We start from the raw sequence: 21,271 nt of genomic DNA on the forward strand, positions 1-21,271 counted from the left end.
CTACTACCTAGATAAATGTCTTTTATATATACTGTACTGTGTATATACAGTATTTTTTTTTTTCAACAACTCGGCCATCTCCCACCGAGGCAGGGTGACCCAAAAAGAAAGAAAATCCCTAAAAAGAAAATACTTTCATCATCATTCATCACTTTCACCTCACTCACACATAATCACTGTTTTTGCAGAGGTGCTCAGAATACAACAGTTTAGAAGTATATACGTATAAAAATACACAGTATATCCCTCCAAACTGCCAATATCTCAAACCCCTCCTTTAGAGTGCAGACATTGTACTTCCCATTTCCAGGACTCAAGTCGGGTTATATAAAATAACCGGTTTCCCTGAATCCCTTCACTAAATATTACCCTGCTCACACTCCAACAGCTTGTCAGGTCCCAAATACCATTTGTCTCCATTCACTCCTATATCTAACACGCTCATGCATGCTTGCTGGAAGTCCAAACCCCTCGCCCACAACACCTCCTTTACCCCCTCCCTCCAACCTTTTTGAGGACAACCCCTACCCCGCCTTCCTTACCCTACAGATTTATACGCCCTCCATGTCATTCTACTTTGATCCATTCTCTCTAAATGACCAAACCACCTCAACAAACCCTCTTCAACTCTCTGACTAATACTTTTATTAACTCCACACCTTCTCCTAATTTCCACACTCCGAATTTTCTGCATAATATTTACACCACACATTGCCCTTAGACAGGACATCACTGCCTCCAACCGCCTCCTCGTTGCAGCATTTACAACAGAATCTTTACACCCATATAAGAGTGTTGGTACTACTATACTGTCATACATTTCCTTCTTTGCCTCCATAGATAACATTTTTTGCCTCCACATATACCTCAATGCACCACTCGCCTTTTTTCCTTCATCAATTCTATGATTAACCTCATCCTTCATAAATCCATCAACTGACATGTCACCTCCCAAATATCTGAAAACATTCACTTCTTCCATACTCCTCCTCCCCAATTTGATATCCAATTTTTCTTTATCCAAATCATTTGATACACTCATCACCTTACTCTTTTCTATGTTCACTTTCAACTTTCTACCTTTACACACATCCCTAAATTCGTCCACTAACCTTTGCAATTTTTCTTTAGAATCTCCCACAAGCACAGTATCATCAGCAATAAGTAACTCTGTCACTTCCCATTTTGTATTTATTTTTTTTTTTTTTCAACAAGTTGGCCGTCTCCCACCAAGGCAGGGTGACCCAAAAAAGAAAGAAAATCCCCAAAAAGAAAATACTTTCATCATCATTCAACACTTTCACCACACTCACACATTATCACTGTTTTTGCAGAGGTGCTCAGAATACAACAGTTTAGAAGCATATACGTATAAAGATACACAACATATCCCTCCAAGCTGCCAATATCCCAAACCACTCCTTTAAAGTGCAGGCATTGTACTTCCCATTTCCAGGACTCAAGTCCGACTATATAAAAATAACCGGTTTCCCTGAATCCCTTCACTAAATATTACCCTGCTCACACTCCAACAGATCGTCAGGTCCCAAGTACCATTCGTCTCCATTCATTCCTATCTAACACGCTCACGCACGCTTGCTGGAAGTCCAAGCCCCTCGCCCACAAAACCTCCTTTACCCCTCTCTCCAACCCTTTCGTGGACGACCCCTACCCCGCCTTCCTTCCTCTATAGATTTATATGCTTTTCATGTCATTCTACTTTGATCCATTCTCTCTAAATTACCAAACCACCTCAACAACCCCTCTTCTGCCCTCTGACTAATGCTTTTATTAACTCCACACCTTTTCCTAATTTCCACACTCCGAATTTTCTGCATAATATTTACAACATACATTGCCCTTAGACAGGACATCTCCACTGCCTCCAACCATCTCCTCACTGCTGCATTTACCACCCAAGCTTCACATCCATATAAGAGTGTTGGTACTACTATACTTTCATACATTCCCTTCTTTGCCTCCATAGATAACGCTTTTTGACTCCACATATACCTCATTGCACCACTCACCTTTTTTCCCTCATCAATTCTATGATTAAGCTCATCCTTCATAAATCCATCCGCCGACATGTCAACTCCCAAGTATCTGAAAACATTCACTTCTTCCATACTCCTCCTCCCCAGTTTGATATCCAATTTTTATCTAAATCATTTGATACCCTCATCACCTTACTCTTTTCTATGTTCACTTTCAACTTTCTACCTTTACACACATTCCCAAACTCATCCACCAACCTTTGCAATTTTTCTTTAGAATCTCCCATAAGCACAGTATCATCAACAAAAAGTAACTGTGTCAATTCCCATTTTGAATTTGATTCCCCATAATTTAATCCCACCCATCTCCTGAACACTCTAGCATTTACTTCTTTTACAACCCCATCTTTAAATATATTAAACAACCATGGTGACATTACACATCCCTATCTAAGACCTACTTTTACCGGGAAGTATTCTCCCTCTCTTCTACACACCCTAACCTGAGCCTCACTATCCTCATAAAAACTCTTTACAGCATTTAGTAACTTACCACCTATTCCATATACTTGCAACATCTGCCACATTGCTCCTCTATCCACTCTATCATATGCCTTTTCTAAATCCATAAATGCAACAAAAACCTCCCTACCTTTATCTAAATACTGTTCACATATATGCTTCAATGTAAATACTTGGTCTACACATCCCCTACCCACTCTGAAACCTCCTTGCTCATCCGCAATCCTACATTCTGTCTTACCTCTAATTCTTTCAGTTATAACCCTACCATACACTTTTCCTGGTATACTCAGTAAACTTATTCCTCTATAATTTTTACAATCTCTTTTGTCCCCTTTCCCTTTATGTAAAGGGACTATACATGCTCTCTGCCAATCCCTAGGTACCTTCCCCTCTTTCATACAGTTTTTAAACAAAAGTACCAACCACTCCAACACTATATCCCCCCCTGCTTTTAACATTTCTGTCATGATACCATCAGTTCCAGCTGCTTTACCCCCTTTCATTCTGTGTAATGCCTCACATACCTCCCCCACACTTACATTCTGCTCTTCTTCACTCCTAAAAGATGGTATACCTCCCTGGCCAGTGCATGAAATTACCAGCTCCCTTTCTTCCTCAACATTTAAAAGTTCCTCAAAATATTCTCGCCATCTACCTAATACCTCCCTCTCCCCATCTACTAACTCCTCTACTCTGTTTTTAACTGACAAATCCATACTTTCTCTAGGCTTTCTTAGCTTGTTTAACTCCAAAATTTTTTCTTATTCTCATTAAAATTTCTTGACAGTGGCTCTCCCACTTTATCATCTGCTCTCCTTTTGCACTCTCTCACCATTCTCTTCACCTTTCTTTTACTCTCCATATACTCTGCTCTTCTTATAACACTTCTGCTTTGTAAAAACCTCTCATAAGCTACCTTTTTCTCTTTTATCACACCCTTTACTTCATCATTCCACCAATCACTCCTCTTTCCTCCTGCCCCCACCCTCCTATAACCACAAACTTCTGCCCCACATTCTAATACTGCATTTTTAAAACTATTCCAGCCCTCTTCAACCCCCCCACTACTCATCTCTGCACTAGCCCACCTTTCTGCCAATAGTCGCTTATATCTCACCCGAACTTCCTCCTCAGTTTATACACTTTCACCTCCCTCTTACTTGTTGTTGCCACCTTCCTCTTTTCCCATCTACCTCTTACTCTAACTGTAGCTACAACTAAATAATGATCCGATATATCAGTTGCCCCTCTATAAACATGTACATCCTGGAGCCTACCCATCAAAAAGAAGCGCTAAGCCACAAGGGCTATACAGTAGTGTATTTGTTAAATTGAGGGTTTACTGTACTTTTATTAGTTAACAAATATTAGTTATCAAATGAGTGTATCTACTGATTATTTTGCACAGGTGAGGAAGGAAATTGGTCATCCAGGATATGTGTTCAATAATGCTGGAGTTTATAAATACAAGCCCTTTCTTTCTCACACTCCTGAAGAGATTCAAATGATTGTTAATGTTAATCTTCTTGGAAATCTCTGGGTAAGTAAAACCTTTACTTAAATATGCAGTATAGTTTTCATCAAGAAAATCACTACACAGTGGACCCCCGGTTAACGATATTTTTTCATTCCAGAAGTATGTTCAGGTGCCAGTACTGACCGAATTTGTTCCCATAAGGAATATTGTGAAGTAGATTAGTCCATTTCAGACCCCCAAACATACACGTACAAACGCACTTACATAAATACACTTACATAATTGGTTGCATTGGGAGGTGATCGTTAAGCGGGGGTCCACTGTACTTTTAAGTAACTCAACTTTCAAATCATTTTATTTTTTACGTTTACTTTATTAATCCGCACTTTTTGCATGGGATTTTCAGATTTTTCTTGTTAGGACATACTGACCCCAGCAACTTTGTTTTGTACTTGTAGAGCAAACTCATTATATTTTCAGCAGACATTTTATGACTGGGTCTCTATCAATACAATTTGTACTTCAGTACCTCTTTAGTATCAACAGCATGACAATTTCTTACTGCAATAAGGTTGCATCATGGGAAAAAAAAATGAGAGAAACTTCATTGTTCCAGCACTGGGCAACACACACAATGCTAAATGTATATACTAGTAATTATAATCACTAAATATACAAATAAAAGTAAAAGTAGATTGCATTATTAATAAATTGTCATATCCCTTGCACTTGCTCCCTCTCTTTTCTACATAGTATTTGTTCTTATTGAAAGTATGATAACTGTACCAACATGTATTGCTAATGAAGGAGGGACTGATAGAGAGTATTATTATTATTATAATAAAAAAGAAGCAAAGTATGTGTATCAAACTTGTATAGTAAACCCTTTTAATTTAAAACTTGTATTTAAAAGTACGTGAGGCATTACGTAGAATGAAAGGGGGTAAAGCAGCTGGAACTGATGGGATCATGACAGAAATGTTAAAAGCAGGGGGGGATATAGTGTTGGAGTGGTTGGTACTTTTGTTTAATAAATGTATGAAAGAGGGGAAGGTACCTAGGGATTGGCAGAGAGCATGTATAGTCCCTTTATATAAAGGGAAAGGGGACAAAAGAGATTGTAAAAATTATAGAGGAATAAGTTTACTGAGTATACCAGGAAAAGTATACGGTAGGGTTATAATTGAAAGAATTAGAGGTAAGACAGAATGTAGGATTGCGGATGAGCAGGGAGGCTTCAGAGTGGGTAGGGGATGTGTAGATCAAGTGTTTACATTGAAGCATATATGTGAACAGTATTTAGATAAAGGTAGGGAAGTTTTTATTGCATTTATGGATTTAGAAAAGGCATATGATAGAGTGGATAGAGGAGCAATGTGGCAGATGTTGCAAGTATATGGAATAGGTGGTAAGTTACTAAATGCTGTTAAGAGTTTTTATGAGGATAGTGAGGCTCAGGTTAGGGTGTGTAGAAGAGAGGGAAAATACTTCCCGGTAAAAGTAGGTCTTAGACAAAGATGTGTAATGTCACCATGGTTGTTTAATATATTTATAGATGGGGTTGTAAAAGAAGTAAATGCTAGGGTGTTCGGGAGAGGGGTGGGGTGAAATTATGGGGAATCAAATTCAAAATGGGAATTGACACAGTTACTTTTTGCTGATGATACTGTGCTTATGGGAGATTCTAAAGAAAAATTGCAAAGGTTAGTGGATGAGTTTGAGAATGTGTGTAAAGGTAGAAAGTTGAAAGTGAACATAGAAGAGTAAGGTGATGAGGGTATCAAATGATTTAGATAAAGAAAAATTGGATATCAAATTGGGGAGGAGGAGTATGGAAGAAGTGAATGTTTTCAGATACTTGGGAGTTGACGTGTCGGCGGATGGATTTATGAAGGATGAGGTTAATCATAGAATTGATGAGGGAAAAAAGGTGAGTGGTGCGTTGAGGTATATGTGGAGTCAAAAAACGTTATCTATGGACGCAAAGAAGGGAATGTATGAAAGTATAGTAGTACCAACACTCTTATATGGATGTGAAGCTTGGGTGGTAAATGCAGCAGTGAGGAGACGGTTGGAGGCAGTGGAGATGTCCTGTCTAAGGGCAATGTGTGGTGTAAATATTATGCAGAAAATTCGGAGTGTGGAAATTAGGAGAAGGCGTGGAGTTAATAAAAGCATTAGTCAGAGGGCAGAAGAGGGGTTGTTGAGGTGGTTTGGTCATTTAGAGAGAATGGATCAAAGTAGAATGACATGGAAAGCATATAAATCTATAGGGGAAGGAAGGAGGGGTAGGGGTCGTCCTTGAAAGGGAAAGAGGGGGTAAAGGAGGTTTTGTGGGCGAGGGGCTTGGACTTCCAGCAAGCGTGCATGAGCGTGTTAGATAGGAGTTAATGGAGACGAATGATACTTGGGACCTGACGATCTGTTGGAGTGTGAGCAGGGTAATATTTAGTGAAGGGATTCAGGGAAACCAGTTATTTTCATATAGTCGGACTTGAGTCCTGGAAATGGGAAGTACAATGCCTGCACTTTAAAGGAGGGGTTTGGGATATTGGCAGTTTGGAGGGATATGTTGTGCATCTTTATACGTATATGCTTCTAAACTGTTGTATTCTGAGCACCTCTGCAAAAACAGTGAAAATGTGTGTGTGGTGAAAGTGTTGAATGATGATGAAAGTATTTTCTTTTTGGGGATTTTCTTTCTTTTTTGGGTCACCCTGCCTCGGTGGGAGACGGCCGACTTGTTGAAAAAAAAAAAATTAATAGTAGTGCAAATAGCTTTCTCTTATGTAATTGTTAAACTGTATTTTATCTACCAGATTTCTAGAGAATTTCTAGGTCACATGATACAACACAACCGTGGCCACATCATCTGCATTTCCTCTGTGTTGGGATTCATTGGTCGAAATAATGTTGTACCATACTGCTCATCAAAGTTTGGAGTTAAAGGTATTTGAATGTTTGGTTTTAATTTAAGGTTTTTCAAATCAGATAAAAACAAATAAATTTGATTTTATCATATGCAAAATGCTCGTAACATAATTCCTTGCAGTTTTTCCTGTTACATTTTTTTAAACACTCTAGCTGATCTCCCGCCACGGTGAGGCAACCCTAAACAAGGAAACACATTCATCATCATTCATGCAACAGCTGTTTTGCCAGAAGTGTGCAGATGTCACAGTTCAAATGACCCTCATTCAGAGTGCAGGCACTGTACTTTCCACCTCTAGGACTCAAATCTGTCCAATAGGTTTCCTGAATTCCTTCATAAATATTACAGTACCTTGCTCACACTCTGACAGCACATCAAGTCATAAAAGCCACTTGATCTTAACATGCTCATGCAAGTCTATTGGATAGTCAAGCCCCTAGCTTAAAACCTTTAACCTCCTCCTTCCAACCTTTTCTGGGATGACTCCTGTCTCTCCTTTCTTTCACCCTAGATTTACACACATTCTTGGTCATCATATTATGCTCCATTCTTTCTCACTGCCCAAACTGTTTCAACAACCCCTTTTCATTCCTCTGAAGCATACCTTTGGTAACCCCCACACTATTTTCTAACACATTGTTCTCAAACATAAAATCTCTGTTGCCTCCAGCCTACTCCTCACTGTAATGTTTGAAGCTCATACCTCACACACAAATGTTGGTATTGAGTTAGTCCTTGTTACACATTACATCAATATTATTTACTCATTTTAGCTGTTTTTTATTAAAATAACTAACTCAGTTTTCCAGAGATGTAGAAACCTTTTTTTTTTCTATTAGCCATTACCTGCATGATTCTAGTTTACATAATAACCTACTAGGCATATCCTCCCAATATTCTTACTGGACTAATACTACATGTATTTTGGAATGCTGAAAGATATTCATGCGAATGTCATGTGGGTATAACAATGTGAACTATGTGCTGTGAAATGAACTTCCAGCTAAAGTGTACATATCACTGTAGGAATGACAGAGGCTCTAGCAGAAGAAATGAGGATGGAGAGGAGGTCTGGTGTGAAAATTACAGCTGTTCACCCATTCCTCATATCTAATATTGAAGATGTTACCCCTAACCTCAAGTAAGAAATGAATGAGATTGTAGTTGATATTCTCATACAATATGACTGATATTTTGTATTTCTTCATTAAGAATGCTTATTAGTTAAATTGTGATTGCCCTTGTTTCACACATTACTTGTGAGCTACAATAACATGCAGATAATATACTATACATTACTTTAACTTCGGATTACTGTATATCCTTCTCCTTTTCAGGAATTCACCAATGTACAGTATAGTTTAAATTATATATCTATATATATATAGGTACCCATGGCTGTTTGAAATCTTGGAACCATCTGATGCAGCATCAAGGATCATCAGAGGTGTCAGGAGAGGTCAAGAAGAAATCTTTCTGCCTGAAAAACTGAAGCCCCTTATGGTTTTTTCAAAGTGAGTCATTTTCATTTTATGAATTTTTTATTAATGCAGTGTAACATAATGTGTACATTTAATTTTTGCCACATGCAACAGTTTAAAACAAAATCCAACATAAGCTGTAAAATAATTACACAGTTGATCAAAGGTGTGAGTAGATGCATTACTATTTGTTCAGTGATGGTAAAAAAAAAAAAGTCAGTTGCTGTATGTCTTGCTAATTCTTTTCTTGCCTCCATTTTTGTTTTTTCTTCCTGTCCATTTGTTTTTTAATACTCCTGAATGATGGATCTGACTTAGCTGAGATATAGTAATATGCATTGAGACTTAATGATACTAATTATCATGAATGCCTTTCTTCTACTTCACTCTGAAAGACAGATTTCAAATCAAAGGGCAGAAGTTATTTTATGTACATGTGTATACATACAGTAAACTGAAAGTAGATCTACATGTCTTTCAGGGTGTTGCCACGGAAATTGCGTCGCTTGTTTGGAGATTACGTGGAAAAGTAAAATAATTCTCCAGGAGCTGGATCTCTAAGGAAATGGTAAGCTTTTAAAAAATTCAGGGGCTGATTGCTTTGTCAAAAAATCTACAAAGGTGAATATTAATATACTTTATATTTTTAATACTATACAATATGCTAAAATCAAATTCATCTGTATAAAGCATTTCATTGTTAAACACAAGGAATCATTCTGTTATATCAAAATGTTTCTGTCTCGCGATATCTCGACACAATTACAAACAAACCACAGAATTAGTTTTATGACTCGCTTGCCATGGGTTCTAACCCCACCCATTTGTGGTTTAAAGTGTTTCTGTAATATTTTGTTGTCTATAACAAGTTAACATTTACTAAATGTAAAAAGAAAGACCTCTGTTCTTCTTTTTGGGTCACTCTGCTTTGGTGGGATATGGCCAGTTTGTTGGGAAAAAAAAAAGTTACATTTTATTGTAGGGTATTTTATACAGATACAAATGAAGCACAAAGATAATCATTTACAGTTACAGACCATTCAATGATTAGTAAATAGTAACTGTTTCTCTAAATGCCTTACCCTAATATAAATTAGTTTTTAAGTAAATCCCTTAAAAATATTTATGTATATTATGGTATGCATAATTTATTTTATACTTTTAATCAGTGGCAAGTGCTAAACCCATAGGGGTTATACAGCTAATGGATTACAACAAAAACTAAGCTCTAAACCCACAAGGGTCATACATCACTGTATGGATTACAGTAGTACATAAAAAATCTGTGCGTTAAATTCCCAGTAGTTGTGGGCGTCATCCCTGTTACGTCTACACATTCTGATAATTACATTGAATACTTCATACTTATATTAAATCCTATTTTCTTTCACCATGTTGGTACAAAGTTGAATTAATTAATCTAAGGGAATTTGGTTGATCATCTATACATGTATTTCATCCCCCTCAAGGAAGGTTCCTTGATGCTGGTGACGGGCTCTTGAGATAGGGAATTGGATCTGTGCTCCAGTTCCCCCGAATTAAGCCTGAATACCTTCCACATCCCCCCCACAGATGCTGTATAATCCTATGGGTTTAGTGCTTCCCCCTTGATTATAATAATAATAATCTATATTTCATTTGAAATCTCATGCCAATTTACTTTGGAATCAAAATTCCCAGCTATAATGATTATTCTCTTGTCTGGTTTTAATATCAGTTCCTTCAGTATTTTTAATAACTCCTCATTTAATATATTAATCTTCATTGCTTCATGCAATATTAATGGTAGACTTTGCCACATACAAATATTCAGTCAGCTTTGGATTTCCACCATTAAGTACTGTATCTATTTTGCCTGCCAAAATTGGGATATGCCTTATATGCTAGAAAATACAGTAACTTAGTACATATGTTATCTGTTTTAATCTTTATAATATTTATTCTTAACTAATAGAGATTTGGTGCTTAATAACTGGCCTCCTCAAGGAAGGTAGGCAGATTCATTTATAAAACCAATAAATACCATTTTTTGAAGTCCTAAATTCTATTACTCTAAGAAAAAAATTGATAGTTTAATTACAGCCTTACCCTGATTTCCTTTTAGTAGCTACCAAGACAATAGATTTTTTAATTCATGGATCTTAAGACATTTAAAAGATATGGCAAGGATTACTAGCTAAAATGCAGGACAACAAGGGCAAAATCAAGAGTCAGAGTTAAAACTGCCATTAACATCTAAAATTGGTTATCTTCTTGAAATATGTTTTACCATTAAGATAAGACATGAATATTGTACTCTTATGCTAAGTAAGACGATGCTGTTGAACGATCTCCTCAAGGGAGGTTCCTTGATGCTGGTGAGGGGCTTTTGATCTAAATTATTATTATGGGGAGAGCTAAACCCGTAGGATCTTGATCTAAAGCACTGAATCAATACTTCAATTTTTTGAATCAAGCCTGAATACCTTCCATTTCCCCAGGTGCTGTTTGACCCCTGTGGGTTTAACACTCCCTTCCCCCTCTGAATGTAATAATAATGAGGAACTATATATATAAGGCATCATATGATTATTAAAAATGCCAGAGGCATATGAGCACCATGAACATGGACACTATGCTATATGTAGTGCTCAATTGATTGTTTCTATTAATTATCATATTATATATACCCGGTGTGTAATGACAAGAATGTAGGTTTGTATTGTACATGAAATATTACTGTGCACTCAAGCTGGCATTGGAATGACTTTCTTTTGCATTGTTTTCCCCATTTAATCAGTCAAGGCACTCTTCATTGATTCTTCCCACATTTGCTCTTTAGAGTAAAGGAGATAACTGTTTCAGACTGGCATGTGAGATTTTAGGCATAGTTTTATCTTGAAAAATCTATAACACTTAAAAGCAGCTGTTATTTCTGGATAAGAATCTAAATAAGGCTACCCCCTTGGGAAAGAAAAGTCTTCAGTAGAGGAAGCATGAAAAAGATATATGAAATAAGGAGATGATATACTTTTTCCCTTAATTAATGAAACTGACAACATGCTAACATGCGAATACATTCAGGGATCATTATGTAATCTGCTCTATAAATACACGTTATTCAGCTGTTGTGCACTGCTGAAAAAATGCAGGAAACCAGTAAGTGGGTGGACGATCCTGGTCATCCCGCCAAGCAACACCTATTCTTAGTAGGTGATCCACTGTACGTCCAACACGTTCCTGTGTCCAGCCCAAATTTGATGCTGCAGAGGAGACAGTCATGTGTCCAACGTTTTCTGCCTGTGTATCAGAGAATAAAGTTAAGTTCTATTTATGAACTAAAGTAATTTTTTCCTTTAAAGTAAATTATACATCAGTTCATAGCATATTACAGGCAGATAAATATACAGTCCTTAGTAGTGTTTCTTAAGTACAGTGGTCCCTCGTTTTTCGTAATTAATCCGTTCCTGGAGCCGTTACTATAAACGAAATTTACGATTTGCCCCATAAGAAATAATGTAAATACAATTAATCCGTTCCTGACACCCAGAAGTATTAAAACAAAAAAATTTTTTACATGAAATATACATATAGTACATAAACAATACAATGGGAAATGATGAATGAAACATTAACAGCATAGCACTTACCTTTATTGGAGATTCTTCTTAGTGTATGGGAGACTGGAGGAGGAGAGAGATTGGACTGTTTACAGTTTGGAAGGGGAATCCCCTTCCAGCAACACCTCAGGTACCAATTGCTTCTCTGGGGTTGCTTCTCTTCTCTGTTTCTTAATGCCACTAGGACTACCTTGAGAGTCACTCTAGTCCTGTCTCGCAAAGTAACTGTGGAGAGAGCTCTGTTTCTGGCGTCTCTTTAACACTTCCCGAAAATGGCCCAAGACTTTGTCACTGTACATATTTCTCACCTTCTTTACCACAGGCTTGGCACTAGAAGCTTTCTTTGGAGCCATGGTAGCTTATTTAGTAATTGCAAGCACTAAAATGAGTGGAATATTATGAAATATTTCGTAGGAGCACGTGAGGGGACCTTCACTCACTGGTAAACAATACCAGATTGGCTGGGTAGGGATGCCGCCCCAGCTCACACCGTGCGTATGCGTCCCAGACGAACTACTATTCGCGAGTCAACCTATGAAAAGTGAGTCCATGTTTATACGAAAATACCCCTATGATTGGCGAAATTTACGATTGCCGAGAACTACGAAAAGCGAGGGACCACTGTACTTGTATTACAGAGAAAAATAATGCAAAAGAATTGGGGTAACCACAATGGCATGAAAGACAATTAACCCTTAACCCTTCCAGGGTTTCGGCTGTACTAGTACAGCTTACACACCAGGGTTTTTGATGTACTAGTACGCCTAAATTCTAGTGCCCTCAAATCTAGTGAGAGAAAGCTGGTAGGCCTACATTTGAAAGAATGGGTCTATATGGTCAGTGTGCGCTGTATAAAAAAAATCCTGCAGCACACAGTGCATAATGAGAGAAAAAAAACTTTGACAGTGTTTTTGGATTAAAACAGCGACTTTGCACTGTATTTTCGTATGGTATTTATTGTTGTATTCTAGTTTTCCTGGTCTCATTTTATAGAATGGAAGACATATTACAGAAATTGAGATGATTTTGACTGGTTTTACAAAGAAAAGTACCTTGAAATTGAGCTCAAAGTAGCAGAAATGTTCGATTTTTACCGAAGTTCAAAAGTAAACAAATGCTATGCGTCCAATACACGTCAACTGGCGAGTCTAATATTCTTTCACAAGTGCGCTGATTTTATTTATATCATTTCTACACCAATGCAGTGGTCGGCATAACAGTAAATCTTCTATTTTTTTGTGAGTATAAAAATTCAAAGTGGAAAGCAAAAGAATGTAAGAGGGGCATGGGGATGTGACTAATGAACAGAGGAAATGTTATTTTAGTGCCAGGAATGTCTTGTTTATTCTGGACCCTATTTGGATATTGGCATCTTTTGAAATTTGTGTGAAATTGGCAAAATTGCTAAATTCTGACCACTGTATTGGATAGTTGAAATTGGTAAATGGGTGCTTTCTTGTACTCATTCGATAGAAAAAATGGAGTTCTGGCAAAATAGTTATGATTTTTGTCAACAAGTACACTGGAATTGGCTGAAAATAGGCCTCAAATTGGGCAAAATTGCCGATGCATAACATCGTCAAGACCGCTAACTTCGCGAGAGCATAATTCTGTAAGTTTTCCATCAAATTTCATACTTTTGGTGTCATTATGATCGGGAAAAGATTCTCTATCTTTTCATAAGAAAAACTTTTTTTTTTTTTTTTTTTTTTTTGGAAATTTGGGTGACCCTGAGAACAAGTCTCTTAGAGGGCCTGTCGACCCTGAAAGGGTTAAACTGTCCAAACGTAGATCTACGTTTTTTCAACATTTGAAAGTATCTACGTTTTTTTTTATATTTGAAAATATGTAAAAAAAAAACTTAGATCTACTTTTGGAGCACTATGCATGTGAACATAGATCTGTTTGGACAGTTTAACCCGTAAATGGTCCAAATGTATATATACGTTATCTACCAAAGTGCCCCAAATTTTTTGAGAGAAAAAAAAAATAAGTTTGTTTTTAATAGGAAAAAAGAGCATATGGTACCCAGGCATCCCCAATTATTTTAATATGACACACAGTGAGTGCGCACACCCATTCTCTCATGTCTAGACAACTCAGGCTTATCGTGGCAATGTTAAATGTATGACACATAAAACGTGTAGTGTATACGTTTGGGGCGCTAGCGGTAAAAACGTATATATATGTTTGGACCGTTTACGGGTTAAGGGTTAATACAATGAAGAAATGTGGCAATGTTAAGCATAACCACAACAACTGCAGTGAAAATTCAATTTCAAAACTATTGTAAAGTTAATAAAGGATTATCAATACCTGTTTAACAATATAACTTTCAAGACTTCTGACAATGGTTTATTATTTTAAAAGCCTGTTGCTGCACAAAAATTCATTAGGTCTGAACATCATCTATGAACCAGCACGGATACTTTAATACTTAAAATAAAGATTAAAGTAAACTGTGTATATACATACACTGCTTCATGATTAATTATTATATAAACTTGTATAAAAGCAGTGTTTTTTTTAACACCCTGGTTGTCTCCCACTGAGGTAGGGTAACCTGAAAAAGAAGAAACACTTTCACAATCACTCTATTACTGGAAACTAATAAAACCTTATGGTACATGTACAGTGGAGCCCTGACCAACGGCAAATTCATCTAATGGCGCTCTATGGCATAAAAAATGGCTCTACCAACTGTGAAAAACTCATGTAACGGCTTTCGTCCCGAACGTGTCCATGCGGCCAGAGCGCAGCCTGAGTGGGCCCAGCCACTCCAAGACTCAGTGTGCCAATGTTTACAAGCCATTGCGGCCGATTCCATGTGTACCTGCAAGATATTTTGTATTATTCCAGTGTTTTAGTGCTTGTAACCACTAAATAAGCCACCATGGGCCCCAGGAAAGCTTCTAGTCCTAACCCTTTGGTAAAAAGGGTGAGAAATACTATCAAAATACTATCGTACCACGGTCAACTGTTGCTGCACCACAGTCAGCTGTACTACTTGAAGATGTGTAGAGACTGGTGTTGGTGTTGCTGATCAAGAATACCGAGACACAATTAACCCCAGAGGGTTAGCCACCCAGGATAACCCAAGAAAGTCAGTGTGTCATCAAGGACTGTCTAACTTATTTCCATTGGGGTCCTTAATCTTATCCCCCAGGATACGACCCACACCAGTCGACTAACACCCAGGTGAACAGGAAAAAATGCCTGGAACTAGTGCTCATATTGGTGAATTTAAGGCCAGCAAAGATTGGTCTGAGAGATTTAAGAATCGTAGTGGCATACACAGTGTGATAAGGCATGGTGAAGCTGAAAAATTCCAACCCCAACAAGTGTTTAATTGTAACGAAACAGGCCTGTTCTGGAAGAAAATGCCAAACAGGACCTACATTACTCATTACTCAGGAGGAAAAGGCACTTCCAGGACACAAGCCTATGAAAGACAGGCTAACTCTCATGTTTTGTTGTAATGCTAGTGGGGATTGCAAAGTGAAGCCTTTACTCATGTATCACTCTGAAAATCCCAGTGTTCAAGAAAAACAGTCTCATTACTCAACAATACTCTTCAATAAAGGTAAGTGTCATTTTAGTATTTATTTATGTATGTATTGGGCATGTCTCATTGTTTTCTGTGTAGGGAAATGTATATTTCATGTAGAAAATTTTTTTTTTTAAATACTTTTGGCTGTCTGGAATGGATTAATTGGATTTCCATTATTTCTTATGGGGAAAATTAATTTGACTAACGGCTAATTCGACTAAAGGCTAGCTCTCTGAAAAGGATTAAAGCCGTTGGTCGAGGGTCCACTGCATTAATATTTCTGTATTAATATACGAGAACCAAAATGAAGGGTAAGAAGGCGATATAAACAAGCACAAATGTTACATACATGCTGTAGGAGAGTGGTATGGTCCATTGAAAGTTCACCAGGAATAGAGTATATGAACTGAGAGGATCCTGTAGCAACCACCTCCATGCCTGACCCAAGTACACGTAATTTTTTTACTGCTCTCACTAAATCATCACTGCAAAGAGTAACATATTATTTCATGAACACATCAGTTAAAATACTGTATGAGTAGGGTTTCCAATACATGACTATTAAATATATTAGCAAACTTTACTGCATTCACCAAAGGTGGGCCAATGTACTCTCAGGATGAACAGATGAATACATGCCAGTTAGACTTATTCTAGGGAGGTGAGGTACACTTGCTTTCTAGTCTGTGTTGTTCGTTTAAACCATGACATACCTAGTGGCAAGTCATTTTTTGACTTGCTGTAACAATATTAAGTTTAATCCCGGTCAACATAGTTCCAAAGGAGCATTATTATTTATTGTAAAAAGAACTGCTGTGATGCGAAGGCTAAGAGGAAGATGATTAGTTTGACATAAACTGGCTATTTTACAATGAATTAATGCTACTAAGAAATCCACTTACACTAAAAAAACAAAAAAATGTTGCCCTCATTTGAGTCTTTACAATGGGAACCCTTCAAGGGAGGTGCTTTAATGCCAATGGAAGGCTCTTTATCCAAGTCTGATTGCCTCCCATGCCACTAGATGCTGTATGACTCCTACAGATTTAGCATTCCCCATAATGTAAATAAATAAATAGATGTTTGTGCTTGGTCACTGCTTAATCCAAGAAAGGTATTCTTGTTTTTCATGACTCCAGTCCCCTGTGCCTCAGTGCACATGATTGGAATAATGCAGAGTTTGGCATAAGTTGATAATTCAGCTAAATATTATGGAAACTAATAAATTTTTCAATAAGAGATACACAGCCCAAAACTAATTCAAACCTCTCAGAGAGACAAAAGAGCCTAATATCCTAAAATACACAAGTATATTTAGCTTGAAGCTGCTCAGAAGTTGCAGTACCAAGTTATCACCACAGAAGAGTTGAAGCTCCTTCCTTTCCATTTTTAAGTGAGCTTTTGTGTTTTGAATAATGACATGTGAAATTTCTTGTAAAGTGTGAGAAGACATGGATTTATTAAATACACTTTAGTTTTCTTTGCAAATGATTTATGACTGTGCTTTATACACATGTGCAATGTTGTTTTACAACAGATTTATTTAGAATGCATCTATTGTAATAAAAGGCTTTTACAAAGCACTTGCTTTTCATTAATAAAATAAACCAGAGCAGGTAAGAATATGAAGAAATAAGAAATGAAAGTGTAAGTGTAAGACTTACGTGCTAATCTGGTTGTCTTGTCTCCTCCTGTGATTAAGCCTCCTAAGTGCCTCTTCCAGCGAGATGACGCCCCCATTCCGGTGACTGGTGGCAACACACAGTTCCACAATCTGCACGCCCAACTCATAGTAGAAGTCACCAACACCAAGCATCTCGCACCAAAACCCTGCCATGGAGAGGAAATATCTTTGAATGTACTTGAGCATTGTACATTTAAACGATCTTAACCCCTAAACTGTCCAAACGTAGAGCTATGTTTTTTCAACATTTGAAAGTACAGTATGTAAAAAAAGTAGATCTCTTCTTTTTTTTACATTTGAAAACGTGTAAAATAAACTTTGATCTACTTTTTTTTTTTTGTTATATTTGAAAATATGTAAAAAAAACGTAGATCTACTTTTGGAGCACTACGCATGTGAACATAGATCAGATTGGACAGTTAAAGGGTTAATTGCAGTAGAACCCCTGTATCCGTGGACTCGGTTTTGGCTGTTTCAGGTATTCATGGCCCAAAAATAATCTCCAATTTTGCTTAATAATGGCCCCAAAGTGCAAAAGTAAGTCATGCTGGCAGCTCTTTAAAGTGTAAGAGAAGCCGTGAAGTGCTTCCCATCAGTAAAAACAAGTGCTAATTCTTGACGTGTGTAATTTATCATTTAAGCTATATCATAGGTATGTATGTATGTAAACGAAAAATGACTTGCATATATGTATAAGGTTCGCTACTATCCATGGTTTCAGGCATCCATGAGTGGTGTTGGAACGTATCCCCCGTGGATATGGGGGGACTACTGTATTTACAATCTCGTCTTAACAGATTCCCTTTACAATTATAATTCAGGTTTAGTGCTTGGATTATATTATTATTACCATGGTCATGCAAATTTATCCTATATTACTACAGCCTCTCCTCCCTTAACGACGGAGTTCCATTCCTAAGACCACGTCGGTAAATGAATTCATCGCTAAGCAAGGAGGATACTATAATGGTAGTGAGTTTGTGTCATCCATCTTTGATATTGTTTTAATGTCACCTTTACACCATTTATAACATTTTTAGTGGGAGTTGTCACAGTTGCTCTTTGCTGATGACACTGTGCTCTTGGGAGATTCTGAAGAGAAGTTGCAGAGATTGGTGGATGAATTTGGTAGGGTGTGCAAAAGAAGAAAATTAAAAGTGAATATAGGAAAGAGTAAGGTTATGAGGATAACAAAAAGATTAGGTGATGAAAGATTGGATATCAGATTGGAGGGAGAGAGTATGGAGGAGGTGAATGTATTCAGATATTTGGGAGTGGACATGTCAGCAGATGGGTCTATGAAAGATGAGGTGAATCATAGAATTGATGAGGGAAAAAGGGTGAGTGGTGCACTTAGAAGTCTGTGGAGACAAAGAACTTTGCCCTTGGAGGCAAAGAGGGGAATGTATGAGAGTATAGTTTTACCAACGCTCTTATATGGGTGTGAAGCATGGGTGATGAAGGAGAAGGCTGGAGGCAGTGGAGATGTCATGTCTGAGGGCAATGTGTGGTGTGAATATAATGCAGAGAATTCGTAGTTTGGAAGTTAGGAGGAGGTGCGGGATTACCAAAACTGTTGTCCAGAGGGCTGAGGAAGGGTTGTTGAGGTGGTTCGGACATGTAGAGAGAATGGAGCGAAACGGAGTGACTTCAAGAGTGTATCAGTCTGTAGTGGAAGGAAGGCGGGGTAAGGGTCGGCCTAGGAAAGGTTGGAGGGAGGGGGTAAAGGAGGTTTTGTGTGCGAGGGGCTTGGACTTCCAGCAGGCATGTGTGAGCATGTTTGATAGGAGTGAATGGAGACAAATGGTTTTTAATACTTGACGTGCTGTTGGAGTGTGAGCAAAGTAACATTTATGAAGGGGTTCAGGGAAACCGGCAGGCCGGACTTGAGTCCTGGAGATGGGAAGTACAGTGCCTGCACTCTGAAGGAGGGGTGTTAATGTTGCAGTTTAAAAACTAGTGTAAAGCACCCTTCTGGCAAGACAGTGATGGAGTGAATGATGGTGAAAGTTTTTCTTTTTCGGGCCACCCTGCCTTGGTGGGAATCGGCCAGTGTGATAATAATAATAATAATTTTAAATGTTTATACAGTAGTGTACTGTATGTATATTGTAATAAACAGAATAGAGGATATCAGCTCTAATATACGTACATTATTTAGGTATGCATATTGGTCAGAGAGCCTGTTTTAAGTTCGAGTCATCGGTAAACGAGTACAGGTACAACATCGGTTTTCTGAACACTGATGGTCTGGAACCATACAAATCTACGAGCAGGAACTTGAAATTCCTGCAACAGTGTATTCACCAACAAACTGTATGTCACTTATCCAGCCCCAAGACCAAAGAATAATGCGCTCTCTAAAGACGGAAAAGCAGTAATCCAGAAAGGCTTTGGAACCAAAGGTTCTGGAAAATTGATATTGTACCTGTATGTTGCTAAGTGAGGAGAGGCTGTATTGCTATTTTTATATATTATACATGAGAGTTGTTCCATGTATAATGCATACAGTATCTATTGGCCTGCCTCGCCCAATTTGCTAATGAATCATCACACTATACTTGCAAGCTGAGTGTGAGTGGAACAAACTGCCAAGTAGTGTCACTGAAATGAACACTTTGGGTACTTTAAATTATGAGGGCATGAGAAGGGCTCCAGCTGCAAACTCATACACCTGTCACCTGCCTCATTCCTTGTTTGAAGGCAAAGATTGCTGTTACATCAGGAATCCAGTCTCAATTAGTAGAGTGGGTATTTTCTTCTATCAGAAAATGGATCTTTGATGTAGGATATATATATATAGTCATACAATAACCTATCAGTGGATCCTTAAAGGAGTCATCAATGTAAGTGGATGTACTATCAATGATGCTGTTGCTAAGACTTAGATATTTCAATCCTGTGGCTTGGCATGGGTAACTGCTTTCAGTTCGATAAGTGCAGTGTTGTTGGCTATATGGCTGTGGTAAGGTAGGTCACAGCAAACTGTAATGTCTACAGTTTTGGTATACAGTATACAGATATTACAAAAGCACTGCAGTAATTTCATTCCTAACTGTAAGTCTACATTTTCTTTCAGGTACTCTTTTGTCCTTGCTAGTAACTAGTTAACCCAGCTTGCATGTTCAGCTTGTGCAGTAGTCTTCCATGTCATACTATGCTATAGTTTTTCTTGCAATTAAAGGATATCCTTCCCTCTCTTGCTTAGTAATTGTCATCTCATCCTAAGTTCATTAGGTTTGTGAGACATGATTTCCTGTTCTTAAAATTGTGCTATGCTCTATAATAAATTTCCTGCTCTTTAACTTTTCCTTTTGCAGGGTATACTTATCAAGAATATGGTTTGCAGTTTAGGGGTATCATGTCTGTCTCCCATCTTCAAAACTGGAATTACATTTGTCATCCACCAATGTCTAGCAATTTCCATCTCTAGTGATTTGTTGAACGTCTAGCAAGCAAGATATTTTAACAGAGCTTCAGCTACATTTTTCGATATCCATTTTTATATTTTGACAGGTCCTAAGATTTATGAAGCAGGGCCCTAAGATTTTTCAGCCGCTTCCTTTAGGCACAGGGTGAATTTATCAGATGCTTAACTGTCTTCAAGAAGAAACTTAGCAAATTTCTCCCTTTCTTTCTTGATCAGAAACTGGACTGCAGGGGTGGTGATCCTGGAGCTAATAACAGGTAGACAACAGGTTGGTAGGATTATGGTTGTAGTGATGGTGGTAGTTTGTACTGTTTTGGTGGTAGTACTAGCAGTGGGATGTCCTTACATCCCAGTTGTCCCTACCTTGCCCATATGTTTCTTCATGCCCGGGAACTGAATCAAAGTCTTTCGATTAAGTTGAATGCTCTCACCAGTTAGCTACACGACACCAGTGAATGACAGAGAAAAGCGAGGCAGTGAATGGTGAACAGAGAAGGAAGTAGGGTAGGTGAGATACAGGTGAAAGGAGAATGGGAGACTCAAGAGAGGCTGATTTTGTATTCAACAAAATTAGGTACAGCTGCAGTGTGCAGCTA

General features: G+C 37.8%; 2 protein-coding genes across 10 annotated transcripts in view; one reads left to right on the top strand and one right to left on the bottom strand.

Annotated features, from left to right (window-relative positions):
* Positions 1-14,073, top strand: part of LOC128689408 (epidermal retinol dehydrogenase 2) — a 90,618-nt gene extending 76,545 nt beyond the window's left edge. For 5 of the 7 annotated variants that reach the window (XM_053777642.2, XM_070086265.1, XM_053777643.2 and 2 more), the window contains exons 5-9: positions 3,931-4,062; positions 6,819-6,948; positions 7,958-8,072; positions 8,320-8,445; positions 8,894-9,008. In XM_053777642.2, coding sequence (XP_053633617.1) covers positions 3,931-4,062; positions 6,819-6,948; positions 7,958-8,072; positions 8,320-8,445; positions 8,894-8,945 — 555 coding nt within the window. In that variant the 3' untranslated portion in view covers positions 8,946-9,008. Of the gene's footprint in view, positions 1-3,930; positions 4,063-6,818; positions 6,949-7,957; positions 8,073-8,319; positions 8,446-8,893; positions 9,009-11,516 lie in introns of those variants that run through there. The other 2 variants (XM_070086266.1, XM_070086267.1) reach the window with 2 other exon arrangements.
* The window catches only part of lsn (vacuolar-sorting protein SNF8), a 112,631-nt gene continuing 101,307 nt past the window's right edge, over positions 9,948-21,271 (bottom strand). For 2 of the 3 annotated variants that reach the window (XM_053777646.2, XM_053777644.2), the window contains exons 4-6: positions 17,226-17,391; positions 15,911-16,046; positions 9,948-11,691 (exon numbers count right to left, since the gene is read on the bottom strand). In XM_053777646.2, coding sequence (XP_053633621.1) covers positions 11,509-11,691; positions 15,911-16,046; positions 17,226-17,391 — 485 coding nt within the window. In that variant the 3' untranslated portion in view covers positions 9,948-11,508. Of the gene's footprint in view, positions 11,692-14,456; positions 14,575-15,910; positions 16,047-17,225; positions 17,392-21,271 lie in introns of those variants that run through there. The other variant, XM_053777647.2, reaches the window with a different exon arrangement.

Source organism: Cherax quadricarinatus, chromosome 18, assembly GCF_038502225.1.
Source record: "Cherax quadricarinatus isolate ZL_2023a chromosome 18, ASM3850222v1, whole genome shotgun sequence".
Classification (NCBI taxonomy): domain Eukaryota; kingdom Metazoa; phylum Arthropoda; class Malacostraca; order Decapoda; family Parastacidae; genus Cherax; species Cherax quadricarinatus.